At 34.4% G+C, this 24,958-nt stretch overlaps 1 protein-coding gene across 1 annotated transcript in view; it reads right to left on the bottom strand.

The window, feature by feature from the left end:
- The window catches only part of csmd1 (CUB and Sushi multiple domains 1), a 716,970-nt gene extending 692,786 nt beyond the window's left edge, over positions 1–24,184 (bottom strand). The window contains exons 1-3 of the mRNA XM_031902727.1: positions 24,133–24,184; positions 18,945–19,010; positions 14,059–14,275 (exon numbers count right to left, since the gene is read on the bottom strand). Of these exons, the coding sequence (XP_031758587.1) occupies positions 14,059–14,275; positions 18,945–19,010; positions 24,133–24,184 (335 nt within the window). The remainder of the gene's footprint in view (positions 1–14,058; positions 14,276–18,944; positions 19,011–24,132) is intronic.
- Between the last annotated feature and the right edge of the window lie 774 nt (positions 24,185–24,958).

Here is a 24,958-nt window from a genome sequence, read left to right as displayed (position 1 = left end):
AACCACTATATTTAATTTTATAATATACCTTACTGCAGTATTTAAGAATATATGTGTGAAGAACAAGCTCTTTTTCTAGTGGGTACCCCTACAGGCATAACAGCAAATGCTTAGGCTTCATTTACAGTGAATCATAACAAATATTTTGATTACCCTGTATGGCGAAAGGGATTCTGTAATATCACATGTAACCTGCCTAAGGCATTTTATGCTTAGCAGAACCACTGAAGATTCATCCCCCCAAAAATAATGTATTTTTGTAGTGCTTATAAATGTGGCCTCTGTTATCTGTAATCCATCCAGAATTTTTTTGAGTACATTTGACAACCAGGAATAAAACTGTAAGCTGAATATGCCAAAAATGAATATTTGCAATGCTCAGAAAATATTATTAATTGTAAGTTTACTGAGAGTATACCTTTTCAGCCATTTTAGCAATTTAAGAACCTACAGTAACTTTATTTATGGCTGAGGATGATGAAAACAAGGAAAGGCACCTGACACCTAAAAAACTGTGTTCAAGTAGGGATGAGTGAACTTTTTCCCCAGATACAGTTTCACGGCAAAATTCTTGATTATACCCATGTGAAAATTTTTGCAAATCCATGCTAGAATGGTCCATTTTGGTGTGGATCCGGAAAACCCCAGGTCACAAGCATTCTGGATAAAAGGTACCATACCTGTATTAGTCTATGAAATGTCCATAGCAAATAATGTGCCCATTGTGGGAAATAAGTACAGGTTAGGGACCCATTATCCAGAATGCTTGGGACCTGGGACTTTCCAGATAAGGGGTCTTTCCGTAATTCAGATCTCCTACCTTAAGTTTGCTAAAAAAAAATAATTAAACAGTAATTAAACCCAATAGGATTGTTTTGGCTCCAATAATGGTTAATTACGGTAAATCTCCAGTACAAGGTACTGTTTTATTATTACAGAGAAAAAGAAAAATCATTTTTTTTAAATTGTTTGATTAAAACCGTAATTCAGAACTTTCTGGATAATGGGTTCTCGGATAAGGGGTCCAATACCTGTAGCAACATGCATCAGGTTGCAGGGGGCACCTAGCACCAGCAGGACTGTATCAAAATATTTTGCCTCAGCAAGTGGGTGACCTATAGTGTCACAGGCAGTGCTAGACTGGCCGACCCAGGCCACCTCCTCTGCTGCAGGCAGCAATAAGCAGATTAATGATTGGTTGCCAATTATGCCACTGCTTTCCTTACTGCCACCTCAGTGCTGGGGGGTGCCCCACTACTGTTTAAGCAGAAGTCAGAGCATGAGGTTGACCTAGGTTAAGTCACCCAGGATCTTTTTGAGGCGCAGACAGGGGTGGGGGCATTACTGTCTGAGGAGAAGAATGTGCCATGCCCCAGCATATCAACAGTAGGCGAAATAGTAGGCGAAGAAACACCACAAATTTGCCAATCAGTACTTACAAGCTTAAAGAGTTTTAGTTTTCTTATCAATCAGCTGAAAAGTCAGTTTGGGAACTGGCATACGGAGTAACTAATATCTAAATTATTTTCAGAGTCGGAATGTCGAACAGTGTTGCAGTTCACTATGCTTACCATGTCAATCTTGTCTATCAACGCTCCATTTATCAGGCAACCATTGTAATTTGTGTATGTATTTAAATGTTATACAAAATGCATGATCAGAGAGACCTTTACATCATATATTTATTTGTAACACTCTAAACATCATTTTGCCAGCAAACTAAAAGCTTTCTGTAAGGATATGTAGGTTGACCTGATAACTTGCCACAAAATGACAAGGTTCAAAGACAACCCATAATATTCTTCAATAGGTCTTTTACAAATTGCTTACTTCAAGCTTTCATCTGAATTATTACAGCTGGCAAGTGCCATTTAGATTGAGAAAAAGCCTGTTTTCATATTTGCATGTTATGCTCTTGAATTACTGATCTCATTCTAATACAATATTGGAGCATCTCCCAAGACTGTTTCAGTTTTCTTGTATTTTCTTATTTACAGGTATGGGATGTATATCACCTCGGACCTTGAGTTTTCAGGATAAGAGGTCTTTGTGTAAAGTAGAGGACCATGCCTTAAGGCTAAAAATGCTATCACTACAGAGAAAATGCTAATTGTTTAAATGGGAAACTGTAGGGTGATCTAGTCTCAATTGCCAAAAATACACAAATACATAATCTGGGGGATTTGAGATGCAGATTGCCTAGCACTGATGAAATGAGCCACACTGTAAGCGGGATGAAATATTCTTATTGTAATTTATTAACTGTAGGTATCTTGACCTACTACTTCATTGTATCAGTGGCATGTAATTAACACTCCATGCTCTACAACTGTGCAGTATAATAATATCCCTACATCAGGATAATGCTCTGTACAACAACCCTTCCTGTGATTAATGAGTATCAGGAGTTTCTAAACCAGGGGAGGCCAGGTACCAGGAATCCAGAGAGAAAAAGTGGAAATCAATTGTGTGTTGTTTACATATGCAAACATTAAGTTATGCAGGTCCTTGCATAGTGAATAGGTAATGTTGGTCCTTGCATAGTAAATACTGTAGGTAACGCATGATGAAAATGATGGAGATACTGCAGTAGAGGCCAGTTTTGCATTAAACAGAAGGACTGCTTCTAACTGAGATATTGTCAAATAGTAGTGGTACAGTATAGGCCCTGTTATCCAGAATGCTCAAGGATAATGATTAAAAATAATTTAAACATTAAATCCAATATGATTGTTGGATTAATTATTTCTTTGTTGGGATCAAGTACAAGGTGCTGTTTTATTACTACGAAGAAAAAATGTTAAAATATCTAAATTATTTGATTAAAATTATGGGACATGGCCTACCCGTTATTTAGAGCTTTCTGGATAAAGGTTTTCTGGAAAATGCATGCAATACCTGTAATAGAATACAGCATAGTTACATTTTTCATTTGGTTTGAAAAAAGACCAAATTCCATCTAGTATAACCCATTCTAATAAAACCCCTGTGGGGTAGCCTTGAAGAAATCATCCAAGCCACTCTTAAAGGCAATAATGGCCTCTAATGTACTTAAAGAGTAATCATGTCCCCTTGCAATCTCCTTTTCTCCAGAGAAAACAACCTCAACTTTGACAGCCTTTACTCATAGTTTAAAATGTCCATCCCTTTTACCAGTTTAGTAGCACATCTCTGCATTGACTTAATATAATTAATATGCTTCTTAAGGACTGGAGCCCAAAACTGCACTGTATACTAAATGTGAGGTCTAACCAGGGACCTATAAAGAGGAAAAAAATGTTCATCCCTCGAGTTAATGCCCTTTTTTTTGCAAGATGCACTTTCTTGTCTTTAGTAACCACTGAGTGACTCTGCTTAAAGTTACACAGATTGTTATGCTCTCCAAGTCCTTGCCAGCACTGAAACTCATTTGCTAGTTTGCTGCATATGAGTTGTGAGAGAGACGTTTAGAAGAAAAAGAGGGCATTATGGCTGGAAAGAGTGGTTCTGTGATTGATCTATTGATGACTGTCTAGCAAAGGTCTTTATAAGTCAAACAAGGCATTGCTAATAGGCCCTTTAAAGAGACATTTGCAGAACTTTTCAATTAACATTTCTTTTTCTTAGGAAATTAATGATATAGTCTGCATCGTTTTATGATAGTATGCTTCTAAAAGTGTTAATCATCCAAGTCCCACACAGATATTTTCCTGTCTAATATTATACAGAGACTCCTCACTATATCCTGCACTGTTTCAATAGTCAATCAATGTGAGATAATAAATGTATCTAATTGAGCAGTGAGCTTTGATTAGTGAACAATGAGGCTTAGAAGTGAAATAAAAATCGTAACTGTGTTACTGGAAATTTGTAATCACAATAGATGAAAATTGCTCTAACAAAGAATTCTTAAACATAATTGCCATTTGTTTTCAGAGACTGTCGAAAAGATAAATGCCCTTCTTTAGCATACTTTATTTGGTAATGTTATATATCCTAATCAACCTAACAAAGAAACTGTTTTTATTTATTTATTTATTTATTTGAGGAAAAAGACCTGTACAATTCAACTAGATTTAAAGAAAGTCTGGCAGTAATAAAGAAAACCTGTAAATGTGCATAGTGTAAAGTGCCTTGGTGATTTCTTAACAAATGTGAGTATTTCAGAGCAAGCCTATATTCAGATTCATGCATACTACAAAATACTTCTGCAAACTGACACATGTCTCGTTGCGTGTTCATTGCAAAATGAATAATAGTATCCATCAGCTCTTTGTTATAGCACACTAACTGGCTGCTATGAATAAATGCACCTATGTTAATACAGGTATTGGACCTGTTATCCAATGTTGGGGACCTGGGGGTTAGCGCATTAAGCATTAATTCAATAAGCATTAAATAAACCCAATAGGATTGTTTTGCCTCAAATAAGGATTAATTATATCTTACTAGGGATCAAGTACAAGGTGCCGTTTTATTATTTCAGAGAAAAAGGACATTTCTTAAAATGTAAATTATTTAATTAGCATGTACTCTATGACAGATGGCCTTCCTGTAATTCAGAACTGGTTTCCAAATAACACATCCCATACCTGTATATTAGCTCCTTTGGTTGAGATGTTGATGACCCAGCAGCTGATAGGGCAATTGTGTATACAGTAGATCTGGTTGCTTTTGCTTTGTTGTTTGTCTATTATCCATGTCAAGCCAACTATGAGTAGTCATTCATATCAACACAATCAACAGCATTGTAAATACACTGTAAATTGTGTCATTAGTTAAGTTAAGTAAAAGTGCATGTGATCTAAAGTAATGTAGTCCCCCTGCTTAGATTGTAAGCAGTGCAGTCATAATGCAATGCAGTGTTTATGACCCATTAATGGTACAATATATTAATCCTTATAAACAATTTTAAAAATAAAAAAATAAATACAGTGGTCAGGGGTGCCAGCATGCAATAAGGAACCATCTAAATTGGTACAGCCTATATGTTTCTTTAGATAAAGGAGATAGAATCGGCATAATCAATGTTTATTTTGCTTCATGTACTGTTACATGTAAAATCTATGCATCACTGCCAGGTAAGGGGAAGTGCTGATTAACTTTCTTTTGTCAGGAGGTTACTTGGTGTACTGTGTTCTGCTTGATCGGATGCCTGACATTTTTTTCTGAGAAACAACACTATTCGCATGCTAAGGCTAAATCCTGCTGTGTTTTGAGACAATTTGCTATAGACTCCCTAGTGAATGCTCATCTCTGGTTATAATCAAGTATGCAATCTCTCCCTGGTTGCCTGCCATACCCTTAAGTGGGACCAACTTGTACCAATGCAGTAAAGGTTATTTTAAACAAAATCAGAAAAGTTTGCTGAACCAGGAGGCGTTTTTGCTATACATGTCGTGTAAACACTGGTTGAAATGCTTACAGCAGGCTGAATTGTAAGGTTATTGGTTCAGGTATTGTATGTAATTTACTAAAATAATTTTTAATTCTAGCATTGCAAGACAAATATTATTCATATAAAAGGTATATATATATATATATATATATATATATATATATATATATATATGTTTATTTATTTGTATATGTATATATCCCTGCCACTTATCCTACCATATGTGGAATTCAGATATCCTTTACTTCATATCATAAACACATATAATTCATTAGTGACTGGCCAGTCTACCTTTATTATCGTACTGCATAAGGAGGAAGTTGTTGAAGGAGGCTAATAAAGAGTTAATCTCAAGCTGCAGAACCTTCAGTTCTCTCAATAGTGCTCTTAAGTCTCCCCATATTTAACCTGTTCAGATGATCTGAAGCCAAACAGGAAGTAAAAACACTGAGCTGTGTAAAGAAAGTTCCCATAATGCCTCACTCCTGCACCAAGACCCAGACCAGTGTACATGCTCAATTTGTAAGACTATGAGGAAGCTTCCTGCTGATTGGCTCAGATCCACATTTCTAAGGGGGGGGGGGAGCAAGAAAGGGGAGAAAGCAGAGAGCTGCATGTCTCTGGCAGAGGAAAACAGACACAACAAATATTTTGACAGAGAACTCAGTGCAGTTTCTGTGAGTGCTTATGGCTGTATTTACATAGACCTTTCTGATAGAGCTTACTTAGTTTTTATCTTTCTTTCTCCTTTAAGGAGGAGGTTGTAGGTACTGAGAGATTTTTTTCTGATGATTTTTTATGAATGTGCCTTGTTTTTAATGTGTATATGTGTTTATGATATGAAGTAAAGGATATCTGAATTCCACACTGAGTTGTTTTTGCATATACTGTTCCCTAGCAGGAATTTTTATTTCGGCTGGTTTGAGCAACCTGTAAGAGGGTATAAGAGCAACCTGTAAGAGGGTATTGTTTAATAGAATAAACTTATCCTACCGTTCTAAGTCTATTGAGCCACACAAGATCTTCATACTAGTAAGATAACATGAAACTGATTAAGAAAGAAGAAGAAATGATCATATTATGCATTAGCTTACCTACAGCTTGAAGGAAAAGGGAAAAAAAGTGTGGCAGTCAGCAAAGGTGTTAAAGGCAAGAAAGGGCATGAGAAAAAGAGTTTACAATATGAAATTCATTTGTTCCTGACATCTTATCTATGTTACATAATTAACTTTTGCATAAGCTCCTAAAATAACGAAAAACATTTGTAATGAAAAAAAATCCTCAGAAAGTACATTGAGTCATTCCAATACATAAAGTCTGCTTAATCTACAGAATCATAAATATGCCGTTTTCTTGATCTAAGTGTTAGTTAAGTGAAATTAAAAGTTTAAATATTGAATGATATTGTGCTGACGTAAACTGGGACTAAGTGATTTTTATGTTCAATACATTCAAGGTTGATAAAAATTTGGAGCTTGAAAGCCTTAAATATCATAAAATTTATAGGCTCTTGAGGCAAAAGAGAAATTATAAAGAGTTCACTTGTCCAGAATACTTATAAGATCCATTATGCATAATACATTGCAAGACATCACACGAGATTAGGAAATATTAATTTTTGTTAGGGGTGTTTTTGTGACCCCATGATAGAGACTTAACCTGTCATTTCCTGGCATGCTAATAGCGAAAGATCTAATTTGACAAAAATAAAACAGAAAATGCCTAAACTATACTTTTCTCCAACATGTTTACACTGATGTAGTAACAGAGCTGGTATGTAGTTTTGCATATGAAGAACTTAACATAACCACAGATATTGTCATAAACCAAAACAGCTACATCTTTATCTCATTTACAAAAATGTATTTCTTTACATTATTCCCAAATTACAAATACCATACACTCACTACAAAAAAATTAGGATCACGAGACAGCAAACTAATTCTGGCATTGTGGGAGTCAAAATACACACTTCCCCATATAAAAGAACTGGGATGATGTTTACTGACTCCTGTCATTTTCAATATAGTCTTGCAGACTTCTATAAATCTATTGGTATTTTGGGGGATATAAGATGGCTACTACTTTGGCTTAAGCTTTATAGTACAGGTATGGGATCCCTTATCCGGAAACCAGTTATCCAGAAAGCTCCGAATTACAGAAAGCCTGTCTCCCGTAGACTCCATTTTAATCAAATAATTCAGAATTTTAAAACTGATTTTCTTTTTCTCTGTAGTAATAAGGCAGTACATTGTAATTGATCCCAACTAAGATATAATTAATCCTTATTGGATGCAAAACAATCCTGTTGTGTTTAATTAATGTTTTATTGATTTTTTAGTAGACTTAAAGTATGGAGATACAAATTAAGGAAAGACCCCTTATCCGGAATACCCTTGGTCTCGAGCATTCTGGATAACAGGTCCTGTATGTGTACAGGTCTAGGATCTATTATCCAGACCATCAAGGACAACGCACAGTTTTATTAGGACAGAAATAAAGGAATCATTTTTAAATATTGGAATTATTTCCTTAAAATGGACTCTATGCAAGGTGGCCTTCTTGTAGTTTGGAGCTTTCTAAATAGCAAGTTTCCATTACCTGTATTTTATTTACTCAAAATGGACTCCTAGAGACCAACATAGCAATGTCAACAGTTCCTAGTGAACAACTATGAACACTGGTGTTACTTACTATCAATATCTCCTGACCCTACATTCAGTAGCAATACATTAGTAGCCCTCCATAAATCCTCCAAATATTGTTCCTAAAAAGTAGAGTGGAATATCTATATTAATCTGGGGGGGCGGGGGTCCAACAAGGGATATAACTAAATCAATATCTCAATTATGTTATGAAGGATATTTGTTTTCTAAGCTTATATATCAAAGTCAACAAAAGTAAAAGTTATTCCAAAACCAGACAAATCAGTTGAAAATCTGTCTAATACCTAAAGTGTATAATGTTTTATTGTTATATTTCCTTTATGAATAGGCTTTTGTGGCTCAACCAGGAGAAGCTGCATCCCATGGACAGGAGGTTCCCAGTTATAACCTGGAAATATCCTAAAAATTGCATACTGCTTATTTTTCTAATGCTGATATATTATTGTCTTTTGTGTCTGTACCCTGACCTTCGCTGTTGCATAATTACTCTTCTGTAAGTCTCTATAGTCATTTGTAACTAAAAATATACACTATAACTGCTAACATCAGCTACCCACAACTTATTTTTAACAAGTGTTGCCCCATTTCTTGACACTTAATTCACCAGCATATACAATACATCTAGCTCTATTCTGTTTCATTACGCATGCAATATTTCTGACACTGCTGAATCCCTGCATGTTAATAAAACAATAAAGTAAGATTCACTAGTAATATATGTTGAAATATTCACATGTATTGATTTGAAAAGCCAAGAAATAAAGCAAGCACAAGGGTGGTAGTACTGAGCTTTAGAGCAGGGAGAGATAGCATGGATTTTGTATTGTATTTACGCAGAATTAGAATTGTTCTTTGGTAAAGCAGTGGTCTACACCAGTGTCTATAAAAGGACCCATAAATCAAAGTGCTAATGTGGAACACATCACAGGCAAAGAAATAAAATGTCCCAATATGCTAAATAGTAAAAAGGAAGAAAGAAAACACCAATATTTATTGGGGTGGGTTGACATTCCAGTCTTTTCAATTGATTTAAAAAGTTACTTATACTAGTAAATAACAATTTATGCTGGAATCTGTACATAGTGTGTTTCCGATGGCAAGTACATATACTACTTCTTCCCTAAACTCTTCCTGTATCTGACCTAGAGCACATATATATTTATCTGAACAACTGTAAAAAAGCAACAACAAAATATACTTATGAAACCTGCAAATATGCAAGATTTTTCTATATTAACAAGAGTTAAAAAAAAAGTCTTAATATTTGTGCAGATACGTCATTAAAACCAGTGATTTTAGTGGTAAAGTGTAACACCTACTTTAAATGTGAAGAAAATTCAACATGGAAAGTTGGACTGAACACAGCAGCCAATAGATATAACACAATTAACCAGAATTTCATGACACAGAGGTCCCAGCATTCATGACAAAGTATGACCCCAGCATTTCATGACAGTTTCATAACAAACCTTCAGCATTTAATGACAGTATGTCCCCAGCATTTCATGACATAGTGTGGCCACAGCATTTAAAGAACAAGGAAAGGTTAATATAAAATAAAAGTACTTTAAGTCTAAAGGCATTCTTTTACTTACTGCATATCTAAATTCCCAGATCCCTGCTTTCTTCTCTGAGATATGGTGCTGGCAGCCTACAGCAGTGTGAAGACTACAGTGACATCACTGAAATCGCTCTCCCCTTCCTGTAGGCTGCCAGCAGCAGCCTTCCTATTCTCTGAGCATGTGTGTAACTTGATCCTGTCTCCTGTTCTGAGCTACACATGCCCACTAACCAATCAGAAGCGGATCTGCCAGGGGGGGGGATGAAAGGAAGGGAGAATACCTTTTTAGAGATGGCTGCCTGTTCTAGAAAATGTGAAGTAAGTGTGACTGAGTAAATATTTGATTAGGTGAGCCAAAAGTGTGGCATTTTTACTAAACAATAGGAGGACTATTGGGCAGTATGCTTTTTAAATTTTGACTAGCATTCTCCTTTAAGTGTATTTAAGTCTCCCCATGTTCCAACAGCCAGGAGGGAGTGCACACTCACACTCTCACTCAGTGTGCTTTCCTCTTATGCACTCTCTGTTATTGGACAGAGCAGAGCATATGAATAATAGAATGTGTAATGTGGCCACACACATAAAAAGGTAGAGAAACCTATATAACAACAAATGAATTTGGTTAGGAAAGAAATAGAGGGAAGGGTAAGTACAGTATTTATAGATTGAAGTTACTTTTATGATGGAACAGAGATAAGGTAACTATTATTTGTGCAGTCTGGCATCGGGAATAATAGTGTTAGCCAAGAGCCAATATGCATCATTTATAAATTTTTATAATGTCTTAATGAGAAATTCTGTGTGGTGGCTTTAAAAGCATTAAAGCACTTTCAAGAGGGGGAAAGCAACAAACATTAATAATGAAACTTAATGTATTGTTTAATGTGCCTCATATAATCATATGCTTTCTTATTTCATTCTGTATTTTACCCTGAATTACCAACATATGTATCCAGTTACATTTTATATGCTAATAATTAACCATGCAAGTGGAAAGATGACATTTATTTGAGATAAATTGTTACAGGTCAATTCAAATTAATTCCAAGAATGAATCACAACACAGCAAATATGATTTATTGCATACCAGGAAATTCATGCAAGTATCTATTAGCTCAATGTAAAAGTATATACTTGAAAGGCATTTCAAATATAAAGAAAATTCTATAATTCTGCATGTTATGGTCATTAATGGAGAAAGCAGAATTTTTTTTTAGTCCAATACAGTGTTCTCTTTACTCCAGTACAGATCCACATTAAAAGAAGTCACAGTAAAAAACTATGGGGTATTTTCAGATGCAATGGCAGTTGTGAAAAAATGACAGTCAATGTGCCTAAGCACTGGTGAGCCTGTCCCACTTCCTGTTGCAAATCTCCCACAAGTTTGTCTATTGATGCTATGGAACTCAGGAGCGAGTGCCAGCTTCAAGGTCGCACAGTGGGGAATGTGAAGAGGCCTAATTATGCCTAAATAATAACACTGACATCATTTTGATTTTTAGTGAAATTATGTTCAATTTATCAAATTACATACTGTAAATTAACAGCGATAAGTGACTTAGACTTTTGGTGGACTTTCACACATTCAGTAAATATAAGTCAGAAGTAAAGCCTATGGCTTTGTTAATAGAGAAAAACGGTGATGAAAGCTTCTGAGGAAGTGGCATGCTAGCCACGAAACGCGTTAAGCTGTATGGGTGAGGACGCTTTTTTTCATGTTTTTCCATGGTTTTAATGGAATGATAATAAATACATGTTTTTACTAAATGTGCTGCCCGGTGTTCCGCTCCTTGTTCTATTTTTCTAGGTGATGAAAGTAAAGCCTATAGCAACCATGATTAGGAATAGATTAACATGCACGTTTTGCAAATTGTTTTATGAAGCATAATCAAAATTACTACAAAGATCCTTAAGAGGATCTAATGAACAATCATTCCATGTGCCTTATTGTAATAAATGGCATTAAGTTTGCCCAGGAGCAATAACCCACAGCAACCAATAAGATGTTTCTACCTGCTGATTGGTCACTATGGGTTACTGCTCCTGGACAAACTTAGTGCCTTTAATTAAACAGAGAAGGTTACCATTCGGCGAATTAATCATGTTACTTTTCTAACTGTTTATCTGTCTAATCCTTATTGAATGTGGTTTTGTACTAAAATAACATTCTTGCAGTTCTAAAAGCAAAATGTATTGTCTAGAATTAAGTGACTCTTTGCAGAAACATACTGTTTTAAACAACCAATCTGTATCATATTATTTACTGCTTAGTTTTCGGTTGTTGTTATATTATTGTCTTTTGTGTCTATACCCTGACCTTCACTGTTGCACAACTCATACGCTACAACTATTAACAATGACTTTAATTTGTGTTTTTGATGTGTACACCACAGAAATCTAATTTTAAGGTGAATGACCCCTTTTTACTGTTAAACTCCTCAAATGTTAATACAAACGGGATGGGGCACATTTACTAAAACTTCTACATTTTTTTAATTTTTAAAAATTTGAATAAACTAATTTCCATGAATGTCTGACATTTAATTAAAAGTCTGAACTGGAAAAGCCCATGCGGGAAAAAGTCTCAGAACTGTATCTTTTTTGAATTGTCACACCAAAACCTCTACTTTTTTTAAATTGTTGCACAAAAAATCAACATCAAAAAAGTTTTGAAGCAAAAGAAGGATCCTCCAGGGAAGGGAAGAAACATGTGCCATTGACTTCTACATGATCTTAGCAAGTTTTAGCTGTTGAATTGTCAGATTTGAATTTTAGCTGTTTTGTCCCACAGTAAATCAAGAAATACTTTTTTTCTCTTTTAGTCCTAAAAATCCGAATCAGAAAAAAACAAACAAAAAAAAGAGCCTTAGTAAATGCCCCCCTTAGGGCAGTAAATCGTTATGCATGAGTCTGCATATCTCTGAAGCTCAAATTGTATTGGAATGTGCTCCCAAAACATCCCTTATTTATTCCCTTGTCATTATAAAGACCCCTTCAACATTATTATTTCATTTTCCTTTCATCTCCTTACATTTATTTTCCACAATATTGTTTTATTAGCAATGCAAACGAATCACTTAAAATGTACAGATCTGTAAGCTGATTTCAATTAAGCAAATTATTGATTAATTTAGGCATAGATCCATGACAACAGACCAACATATCAAGATTAGTATTAAAACAAGAATACGTTTGAATCGTAGCATTAAATGACAACTTTTTGTTCATGATTCTGAATTAACTGTGCAAACGTTCATGCACACCAAACTGCCTTGAATAAAACTTCAACATCTTTCCTTTGTATCCTCTATATAATCAATGGAAAATGTTCAACTTATTTGTAGACTCGTTTCAAAACTTACACAGAGGCCAAATTGTCTGAACTATCCAAAACATTTATAAACCAAAGAACTCAGAGACTCTGGATGATAATAAATATTTGTAACATTTTAACTAGGCTTCATTACACAAAGATTTCAAATCACACTATAATATGATAAAAAATGTAATTGAATAAAATATTTTTCATGTAAACCTTTATCAGATTTTATTTATTTATCCTGAGGTTTAGTTTTTGCACCAGTAATACTGAAACGATAATCAATAACTCATCACCACCATATTTTTTTTTCATTTCTCTGCACAGATCATACACATGTTGTTGGCTTGAGAAGAGTCTGTTGGCTAATAAAAGCTAAACATTGGTAATTAATTCAAAATAATGAACATAAAAAAGGCAAAAGTAATACATATATAAAATATATATACATATATAAAACATATTTTCCACATCCACAATTCAACAACCAATTACCAAAACTTTTATTTCCTAACATCACATCATTTTATCTCAGTGTCAGTGAACTGATCGCCTCCGCCAATCCATAGGTCTGTGATAAAAGAAAGTTTACCATATTTCACTTATTAAAAAGAGTTTCTAAAATAAGGGAGAATGTGTAGTAGTGCAATTGAGATTCTCACAGTTCAGCAAAATTCTCTGTGACCATATTATTAGAAGCAGTAAAAAATAGGTTACATAAATGATCAAAATATGGTGGATGGTCCGATTTAAAATTGGGTTTTCTCTAATGTACCTGACATACGAGAGCAAATACATTGCACGTAGAGAAGGAGAGAGAGAGAGAGAGAGAGAGACACAAAGGAAGAGAGATATTGTGAAGGTGTAAAAGATGGACTGAATACATAGGACACACATAGGACATTCTAATTGAATTTAAGGGAATGGGTATTGAATAATTGAATATTAAGCAACCTCCAGTGATATTTTCTGCATTGTCTGCACAATATTCTACCTTAATTACAAGAAGTACGCTCTGTGCTTCTCCATTAAATACAAATAAAACACACTGCCAGTCACACTGGTTGAGCATGATACCACTGGATACATTATGAACTTTTACCCTTTTTATAGTAATTTCTTGCAGTCACCTTACCTGACTTTCAAATTGCCTTGCTGTGGCTGTCCATCATAAACTGACAAAATATCAAAGTCCTCTTCTAGAGCAAAAATTTGAAATGATAGTTGTATCCGGTTCCGCTCTCCAGTGATTATTATCCAAGTGCAGTTAGCATAATTTGGATACCCATGTGGAAATCCAGGACTTTCTATTGTCCCGTTTGGACCTTGTACTAAGCCTCCACAGCTCTGACCTGTAATGAGAATAAAATTTTAGAAGTCAGTTAAGAAGTGTGTGTGTATATAGCCATTGTCTATGCAGACTTTTAGGTTCCTAGTATACTGCTTAAACACACTGAGGGTTCATTTATAAATGCTGGCCAAATTTTTACCTAAACAGTAATCCATAGCAATCAGTGATTAGCATTTTTAAACAGCTCAGGTAGAAGAATAAAAAGCAAACATTTGATTTGGTTACTACTCAGGTGAAAACTTGCTTACTGTCTTATTCATCAATTTTTGAGTTTGTTTTTCTAAATTGAATAAACTCACATATTGAATGGTTGCTTATTTATTAATAAAGAAAACTTATTCCATATTTTTCATGTTCTTTAGAGCAGGTGGGCTCTTGTAATATTAATAAAAAGAAAAGCTCTTTGTCAGCTGACCCAATCAGTCAGTTAGACTCTCTATATATTGGGTGAAAATCGCAATGTCCATAACTTAAAAGTAATGGGTAAATATTAAAATGTATGTAGAACCTAATAAAAGTAGCGATGAGCGAATCTGTTGCATATTACTTTGCTGAAAAATAAGAAAAAACTCACAAAACAGTGAAAAATTTGTAAAATGCGCATGTGACAATTTTTGCGCCACAATTTTTTACTTACACTACTGTTTTTTTAGGCTTGCAATTTTTTTTTCATTCTGACTACCCTACAGTCAATGGGCATTTTTAATCACTTACCGCACAACTTTTTTACGTGTGCAACTTTTTTTTTTTAATATACACATCTTTTTTCTTCTGCCAAATTTCGCCAGTTTCACAAAAAAAATGTGCTGATTGCAAAATGTGGAATTTTGCTTTGAATCAATCCCTTCCAAGCAATGTAATAAAAAAAAACTATCCTTAGTAATATAGTATCTAGTAGTGAAAAGTGTAAAGCAACTGTGCTGGTTTAGTAACCTTGAAAATGTTTTCCACTCATCATAGTGGGTCTTTAGTTAGGGAATTCCCATTTTAAACCATTAAAGGTGAAAGAATCACCAAAACACAATCGCAGTGGTTCCACTAAACAGATTTAGGTAGGTGTTAGAGCTCTGTTTACGGATAGTTGTTCCAGTTTGGCATATATGGCCTCTTTCACAACTCTTTCAAACAATCTGTCTTCTAAGTCCAAAATATTCTCATTGCTGTACTCAAAGAAGTGTCCATTATTCTCTAGATGTAGATATACTGCTGATTCTGGGCTTGAGTAGTTAGTCCTACTATGTTGGGCCCTTATTTTTTTTCTACTGTGCATCTCTTTTATATGCCCCCCCCACCTCTTTAATGTATACCTAACAGTAGACAAATATCAAGTTTGTTGCCTTTCATATCTTCCCCTTTAAACCTGATGTTCTTGTCCACTGAGCTTATGTGTTAAGCGATAGCTGGGGATCATGTTTCTTAATTTTGCCTTGGGTGTCATCTAGATATCTGAACCAGTCACTCCCTATTGTTCCTTTGTAATTGTTTAAGGCCTTCTTTTCCACTGTTTTGATGTAGAGGTTGATCATGGTGGGAGACACTAGAAAACACATAGCACAACCATGTTTTTTGTCAATAAAAGATATCCATATGATTGAGGTGGTGTTAAGGTACAGAAAAAGTCCAGTCATGTACAGTACCTTGAAAAAATTAACAACTGTTGGTTAAGTATTCATTCTGGGGGTTTAGTGTTCCTTTAAGCTTTATGGTACCTGGATCACACTTTCACACATTTGTGAATTTCAGCTAACACCAGCCTGAACAAGTTGAATGGAACCACTAGATTTAAGTGATTGTACTTAAGGTTTTACAATGTCACAGTATTACCAACCACTCAGCTGAAATGAAGAAGCTGTCCAGTGTTGAAACATTTTTAAGATTACTGAACAAGTCCAGTTGCTTTATACTTATCGCTAAGCAATACTGTATTTCATGGCCTGAATAAAAACCTTGTAAGACCTTTAGCAAAATAGTTGTTGTGCTAAGAAACCTGGGGGCATAAAAGCAATCCTTTGCTAACTGAAAAGAGTACAAAATCAGTGGTATTTACAGATATAGCAGAATCAGTTCTCCTCCACATCTGTAAATCAACTGGCATCTGCTACATTATTTGAGATATCTGAACCACCAATGCAGAAAACGTAAACAGCCAGACCGATGAAAACTTTTCCTTGAAAAACATGTACAGGTATAGGACCCGTTATCCAGAATGCTCGGGACCAAGGGTATTCTGGATAAGGGGTCTTTCTGTAATTTGGATCTCCATACCTTAAGTCTACTAAAGAATCAATAAAACAGCAATTAAACCCAATAGGATTGTTTTGCATCCAATAAGGATTATTTGTATCTTAGTTGGGATCAATTACAAGGTGCTGTTTTATTACTACAGAGAAAAGGGAAATCAGTTTTAAAATTCTGAATTATTTGATTAAAATGGAGTCTATGGGAGACGGGCATTCCGTAATTCGGAGCTTTCTGGATAACGGGTTTCCGGATAAGGGATCCCATACCTGTACTTATAACTTGAAAACCATTAAAAATGTTCAATTAACACACAATAGAATTATTTTTTATATTCTTCCATTATCCAATAAATACAATCCATATTTCCAGGTATAGTTTTCTTTTTATAGTTTAAAGAAGCACTACAATCGGAACAAAACTACCCAAGGAGAAAACAAATGCACATTCCCAAGCCCAGTTTGAATCAATCATATTCTCTGTAAGTACATGCATTTAAAAACAGTTTGTGCATGTACCCACATAGAATATAATGATAGAACAAAATATGGCACAAGGCAAAGCACATTTACTATTTTTTTCTTGCAAATTGGTTGTTTTGCTAGTAACGCAGCTGTTTTACAAACAGAAAAATGTGGCAACATGACAAAACTTTAATTATGTACGTTTGTTCATTATATGCTCTTCTTGGCTGAAAATAAAAGTTAAAAAAAAAATTAGTTTACTATAAACTGCATTATGTGCTTATAATTTACATTACCTTTATGCAGTATATATTTCACCTGCATACAGTATGCTAAATATACATAAAACCTTATGCACTCATTTACATTATTTTTAATTATTCTTCTTTCAACATCAAGCAATGGACATGGAGTATAAGGCTTTACATTAAAGGAGAAAAAAGATTAACTTAAAGGAAGTAGGGCAGAAAAGTTGCACATTATGTTTTGGACTTCTATACGCAGCCCTTTAGCAGGGAAGATCTGTGCCTTTGAAGATACCCCCAGTAGCTCCCCATCTTCTTTTCTGCTGATTCATTGCACATGCTCTGTGCTGCTGTCAGTTACTGAGTTTAGAGACCAAAGCACAATATACTGTATATATAGAATATGAATGTCACATTATACATGGGTGCTGCTGCCATAAGGCTAGTTGAGAAACTTGGAACTCCAAAAAGGTAACACCAATCGCACCGGACGGCAAGGATATTCTTTTAAAAAAAGAATTGAGATAGTTGAGAAACTTGCCTCCGGCTGCAAAGCCCTGCAGGCTACCAGGAGCAGAAAAAAAGCTGTTTTTAAATCTGAATATTGTCTTTTAGTGCATAAAGAGCTATTGAACTCTCTGCACTAGTGATGCAGGCCACCTAATTTTACAGAAGCACCACAGATTTAGTAAAAATCTAAGGTCTGATTGGAGACTCTCTCTCACTCACTGGGGAAACCTGTAGGTGGTAAAGATTACTAGCTCCTATGGTAACACTAAACTACTCATGAGTAGTGATGAGGGAGTCTGTCTCATTTCACTTTGCAGAAAAATTAAAGAAACCACAGGAGATGACTATGAAGATTTTCATTCATCCAGGTCATGGTATACTGTGTCTAGTATAAATAAATCTAAAGCAACTGGATTTATTAAGTAATCATTGAAGACGTTTCACTACTCATCCAAGCAGCTTCTTCAGTTCAACTGACTGGTATGGGAAGTCCTCAGCATATATACTCTTCCACTAATCCAATACCCATACCAGTCAGTTGAACTGAAGAAGCTGCTTGGTGCATTTTTCGCAAAATTTAGCTGCGAAAAATTTGTAGTCATGTAAAAAAAAAAAGTGACATCAAGAAAAGCACAGTTGCTTCAAAAAGGAGCGGCTGCATCAAAATAGTTGCCTGGTACCTGCATTTCACCAAATTCGGCGAAGCGAAACAGGGCAGATTCACTTATCACAAAAATTTGCAAATTGCGCTGAAGTACAGCAACTTTTTTTTTACTCAAGATATGTTGTGTGTCTATGGGAATTTTGTCACCATGTTTTTTTCATGGCAAAAACATTGTAGCAAAATTTTGCATCGGTTTAACAAAAATATTGTTAAACTGATAAATGTGGAATTTTGCCGCTAATCTATACCCAGTGAAAAATTTTGCTCATCACTATTCATGAATTATATTTGGGTTTTCCATAATTAGCTGTCTCTTAACCACATGTATTCTTTTTTTTTTTTGTGTGTGTGTAGCCCCAAAACTTAAAAATACAAAATAGAATATCCAGGGAAAAATCTCCAGGTACTAACAACCCATAGATGAACTGTAATAGCACATTAAATAGCAATGGAAAGCTGATATTTTGTAACGATTAATAGAGGAAAATAATAAAAAAAATTCTGTAAATATGACCCCTCCTACTACATCACAATCAGGTTTTACCTTACGTTGACTACACACATTGTTCATAAGTAAGTCTAAAAGAACTGTGACTGGGGCAAACATGATGTCACCTAGAAAAAGAGTCATAATGTATTTTAGTGCACTAAAACACAGTATATATGACCTCTTGTCTCTGCTTTGTTATTTTCTTTGTACAGAGTATGCTAACAGACTACTTTCAATCTCCTTTATCATTTAATACAGCATATAAATTTGACTACTTTTTTAGGAGTCACTCAGTAATATTTTATTTCTTGACATAAAGGTCAGCTAATGATATCAGTGACTAAATCTGTCATTTATGATGAGCCATTAATAGCAGGCAGCCAATACATCATTTTTATTTTTCAGAGTCATTTTCAAGTCATTTTGATTAATATTTTTTGTTGCTTTAAAATAATAATGTAATATCAGAATTATTGCAGTGCATTTAGTTTGCTGGAATAAATTAATGTACTATTCATTTAAGGAAATGAAATTGCCTTACAAAATTAAGAATACTGTTAGTTTTGTAGTCGGTACATTTAATACAGTATATGAGTAGTGATGGATCTGTCCCAAAACATTTGTGACATGGCAAAAAATGATGCACGTCAAAAAAAAAAAAAAATTGTCAAATTTTTCCACGGCAAATTTTTGCGCCCTTTTTTACAATAAATCCGCCAATGGCCAAACATGGAAATTCACCTCAAATCCATGCCTGCTGAATAATTTCTCTCATCACTAATAATGAGATTAAAAATGGGATTGTGTAACGTACAGATATATTTGGTATTTTTTATATGCCATGTTTTGGGATGAAAAGGTGATGTGACATTATAGCAACTGTTTCCTTTGTAGAATAGTAGTTAATGATACACTGGGCTATATTTTATTTCCTTTCTTTATATATTGCAGACATGTTTATGCAGCACTTTTAAAAAGATTATGTATTTTACAGTCTGGTCTCTTCCCAGGGGCCATATAATATTCACACAAAACAGGTCCATACTACAGTCAGATTCTCACAAGATGATTTATCCTCACACTTAAAACCAATACAGTGAATCAATAAGCAATATGCCGAATTGACCCACCTGTACCTTCTAACTGACAAATAGTGTCACTGGCAAAAATGTATGAAATACACAGGGGCTAAAATGTATTTATTGATATTTGTCCATGTTTTTCTCCATATAGGGTGTACAATGCTTGCATGATAAAGAGATGTATTTTTAATGAATAATTTTTATATGTAATATACTATGTTTTCTTTTTCTTAATACAGACAGAATACTGTATATATGTAATCAATTTATGTAAAAAAATACCAGTTAAGAATCCTATATTAGAATATTCTCATTCCTTTGTTATAATTGTCAAATGATGGGGCAGATTTATTACGCTGTGTAAAAACGGCGACAAAATTCACCACACATTGCCAGGCTTCGCCTCAAGAGAAAAAAACAGCGTAAAATCAACTTAGTTTTTTATGCATTTTTTCTTCTGCCAGAACCTATGTAAAATGATGCTGTAAAATCTGACATTTGGACAGGGAACATTTATTTTACACAGCTTTTTACACCTTTTTTGGCTAATTTTATTTTACACCCAAGGCATAATAAATAGGCCCCTAAGTCTAAATGAATAATACAAATGGAAAGGTAAAAATAAGGTAAACTCTGAACCAGGAAAGCTAAGATCAATATCAATATTAGCTCTTTGTGACCTCTAGCAAGTCAAATAGATTGTAAGCACTAAAATACAAAATCAATTATGCCTTAATTCTGTGTACAAAACAAGACACACAACCGTATGTAAGAAAGGTAAACATTATAAACTAGAGACTTATTTTTAGAAAATTGCAGACCAAGTTTCAAAAATCAGAATTGATTTTTGCAAGTGATTCCTTAAATGGAACACCTAAGCTACTGATCACTGCAATTTTCAGTTCTTTAGCGCTGCTGCTCTTCATTATGGCCCATAATAAGGATGCGTCTTCCTGCAACACGTGGCAGTTGTATGGATGTTTTATCCAGCCACATCTACCAGTGATAAATGGAGATTTCAGTGGTGCAAATGCACCCATCAGTCATCAAGTGTGATACTGGTTGGGGAGGGCAAACTGCTATTACAATATCATTAATTAACATTAGTAATTATCTTGGAGTTCCATGACCTGTATGGTCATGAAACTTCTTGGTGATTTATAATATCCTTATATTTTACAATAGGTGGTGCTTTATTCACTATATAAAATATGAATTATGTGGCTCCTGTATGTATGATTTACAGACACAGTAAGCAACCTGTACAAAAGACATAATCAATGTGTTAAAAATGAATGTTAATCAAAGATCTTTAGCATAGTTTGGTTCACAAAGTAGGAAATCTAGCAATCCAGTGGTGTATGATAAGTTAGGGGCCACAAATACATTATTTATGAGTTGGGGGTACATTTATTGCTTATCATTTAACATTTTTATTTAGAAGTTTCCATTTCCATTTGCAATGTGCTTACTTCATATCATGCACTGTGCTCTGTATGATGCTAATGGCTATGACATTTTTCAAGTAATTCCAGTAATCAAATATCAATGCTAATGAAAAGCAAATTGAATTTGTCTTGCATGTAGCTTAATTTTAAATAATTAATATGTCTTTGCCTTTGAAAGATAGAGTTGCAATACCCTATATGGAAAAATAAAGGCTCCATGAATCAGATATTGAAATTAAAACATTTGCTTACACAAAACAAACACTTGTTTGAACTAAAACTTGAAAAAGTATTGAAATTTTGATGTTATCAAATAAACAAAATGGTGACTCAAAAGCTAAAGCCACATGATACCTTATAAAAGAAAAAAAGAATAATAGATAGCCATCTGTCCATGGCCACATGCTCTGACTACTATAGAAAGGATGTATTTGTTGTTCTTACAGGAGCACTAGGGGATTTGTTATTGATGACTGTATTGATTGTATTATTGGTTCACTAGGTCAGTCAACATAGTGACTGACCTAGTAAACCAATAATACAATCAAAAATAACTCAACAACTCATTTGCAGTGATGGGCAATAATTAGCTAGGCATGGATTTGCGGCAAATTTCTGCATTTTGTCATTGGCGTATTATTTTGTATAAAAAAAAATGTAGCACGCATTAAAAAAAATGATGCACATCAAAAAAAGAGTTGCGTATGTAAAAAAAAAGTTACGCAGGCCAAAAAAATTACACGTGCGACAATTTACTTTGTGCTCAACATTTTCACTGTTTTGCAAATCTTTCAAAAGATTTGTGATTTTTTTTGCCAACGTCAGATGGGACAGATTCGCTCACCACTACTCAGTTGCTGTGGAGAGTATACATATTTAAAGAAAAAAAGAAGCTAGTAGCTGGGCTGAGCTGTCTAAAGCATTTACTTTAGCAGTATGACATTTCAAATGTATTCTAAAGGTTTTAAAATAAAAAGTACTTTAGCTTCTCAGTTGAGGCCACCAGAGTGCTTGTTTTTGTTGTTCAAATAAAATTCAGAGAATTTTGAACACCTTGAATCATTTCACTCAGCTCTGAAAGGAAGAAATTCCCCTTCTCACAAAATGGAAGTAACATTATTTATATTTTACTAACAATGAGTTCAGCTCAGGATTTCTCAACACAGTAATCTGGGAGATGCCATACAGGAAGTTGCCTTTGTTGCATTTTACAGTTATTATTATGGTTGTTTGAAAAAATGTATATGCCACCAGTTTTTCCTGTTACTGTTTTCTACCAAATTTCAAAAGATACTATAAGAAAGATATTGTTCCATAGTTTAAGGAACATAAATTATTACGACAACTTTATCCACTGTGTTTTTTCTCATTTACATCTAACACTACAGATTAGCCCAGAAAGCCAGCCATGACCCAACTACAAACAGCAATATCAAACAATTTATATGTAGCAATTTCAGTGGGAATTTCTTAGTAAATTTAAACTATTCATGCATCATATACTGTATGTCTACATGTCCCTTCATTTTAATTGTGGATTTATGAGGTTTCAGTCTGCAGGAAAACATTTGATGTGAGAAAAAATATGGACAAAAAACTTCTATTGACTCCTATGTATTTGGTGAAATATCTCCATTTTTTTGGTGAAAGGAGTTTTCACTAATCAATACTACTGGGCAAGTTAAATAAATTGGAGGTTTATAAGATAATAAATGATTCTGTTATTTTACAACTATGTCTACAAAAAATGAGATCAGCCTACTCTATAGTACATCTTTATACTAAATACTGATTGCAAAGCTAATGTCAATGTGGCAGGCCACAACAACACATTGATACAGTAACATTTGGAAGAAGCACAAGCAATAGTTTTTAAAGCCTAGCTTTGAGCATAATATATTTAGTTTTCAATAAATACAATTCAGGTGTGGGATCTATTATCCAAAATGCTTGAAACCTGGAGTTTTCAGGATCAGGGTTTTTTCCATACTTTCATTATTTAAATGAATGCACACAGGGTTGTTTTGGCACCAATATGGATATTATACAAAAAAACAAGCTACTGTTTTATAATTACAGCAAACAAGAAAATTATTTTAGAAAATTATAATTGTTTGCTTAAAATTGAATCTATAGGTGATGTCCTTCCCGTAATTCTGAGCTTTCTGGATATCAGGTTTTCTGATAAAAAGTCTTGTAATTGTACAATAATTATGGTTTTGACCAATTTATTGTCAGATCACATCTTTTTTAGTAGGAGGATGAGCTGTGTAATATAATTTATACACTACATACAATTAAAACCAATTACAGTTATACATTATCATATTCAGTATAATAAATGAATTATACATTATCATATATAATAATCAGAAAATGAATGATGCAACCTACATGTACTGTAGTGGCAACACAATTTAGCCATGTTGCTGGTGAAATCAAATAAAGTGTCATTTCAATGAGAAAAAGTTATCTCATGGTTTATCACGGGAAAACTCATTAATGAGATTCAATTCAATTGACTCTGACTGTAACCCCCCCCCAATTTTCTGCGGTAACCTCGTATACAGTGCCCAAGCTTTACCCATAGGTTTTCCTCTAACCTACACCTGAATGCTCAAATTCCCTATCTGGCGCATATTCGCCTTAGGGGCTCTATATAATCTACTCGCCCTTCAACTGAACAACAGACTGTCCTTTCTCGCTAGCCTACCTACCTTTCATTCCTAGAGCAAACTCAAACCCCACTACTATCCACTTGCTAGCCATGAAGGAGAAGGTCTCCCAACTGGTCTGGCAATGCCAAAAGAGAAAGTGCATGCCTAAATTATTTAATGGAAAAATAAAGGGCAGATTTATTAAAATGTAAGATTAGAGCTCACCTCAGAAAAATTCACGCACTTTCTATTCATTCCAATGGGATTTTTAGAAGTGTATATATCATCCATTGATAAATGCATTGAAAATAAATATCATAGGAATAAACAGAGTTTTCCTGTTGTGAACTCTAATCCCACACTTTGTTAAATATGCCCCAAACAATTCTTAAAAAACTCGAATAGCAAATAGCGTATTTATCATATGCAAAAAGCCCTATTTTCCTGCTCAGTTTAACTATTCACAAATAAATCACACACATGGCTCCTTACATTTCTAAAGTTTCAAAAGGTTTAAACTAAGGCATTCCATGGCAAATAATCATCACAAAATAGAGGAAATTCTTTGACAGCACTGATGCTGAACACAGTCTTAGTAGATCCTACCTAATTTTTACATCACAGCAGCAAATAAAGTTCTTAACAGGGTTATTGAATGGGATTAAATAAGATAAAATAAATGAAAACAGCAAAATAAACAACTTCCTAGCAGCTTTAATATATGCCATTTTGTAACCTCGGCAAAGAAGTGGCTCTTAAAGTGTTTGGCCAGCTTTATTCATAGAAAGAGGGCATATCAAATCACAGGTTACCATGGGATTTTATGTGACAGGAAATGTTTCTGCTAGGACCTCTTTAACACAGCAGGTATAACCTTTGAACAGAT

Source organism: Xenopus tropicalis, chromosome 5, assembly GCF_000004195.4.
Source record: "Xenopus tropicalis strain Nigerian chromosome 5, UCB_Xtro_10.0, whole genome shotgun sequence".
NCBI classification, from domain to species: domain Eukaryota; kingdom Metazoa; phylum Chordata; class Amphibia; order Anura; family Pipidae; genus Xenopus; species Xenopus tropicalis.
The sequence above is the reverse complement of the archived record's forward strand: the minus strand, read 5'-3'. Positions and strand labels throughout refer to the sequence as shown.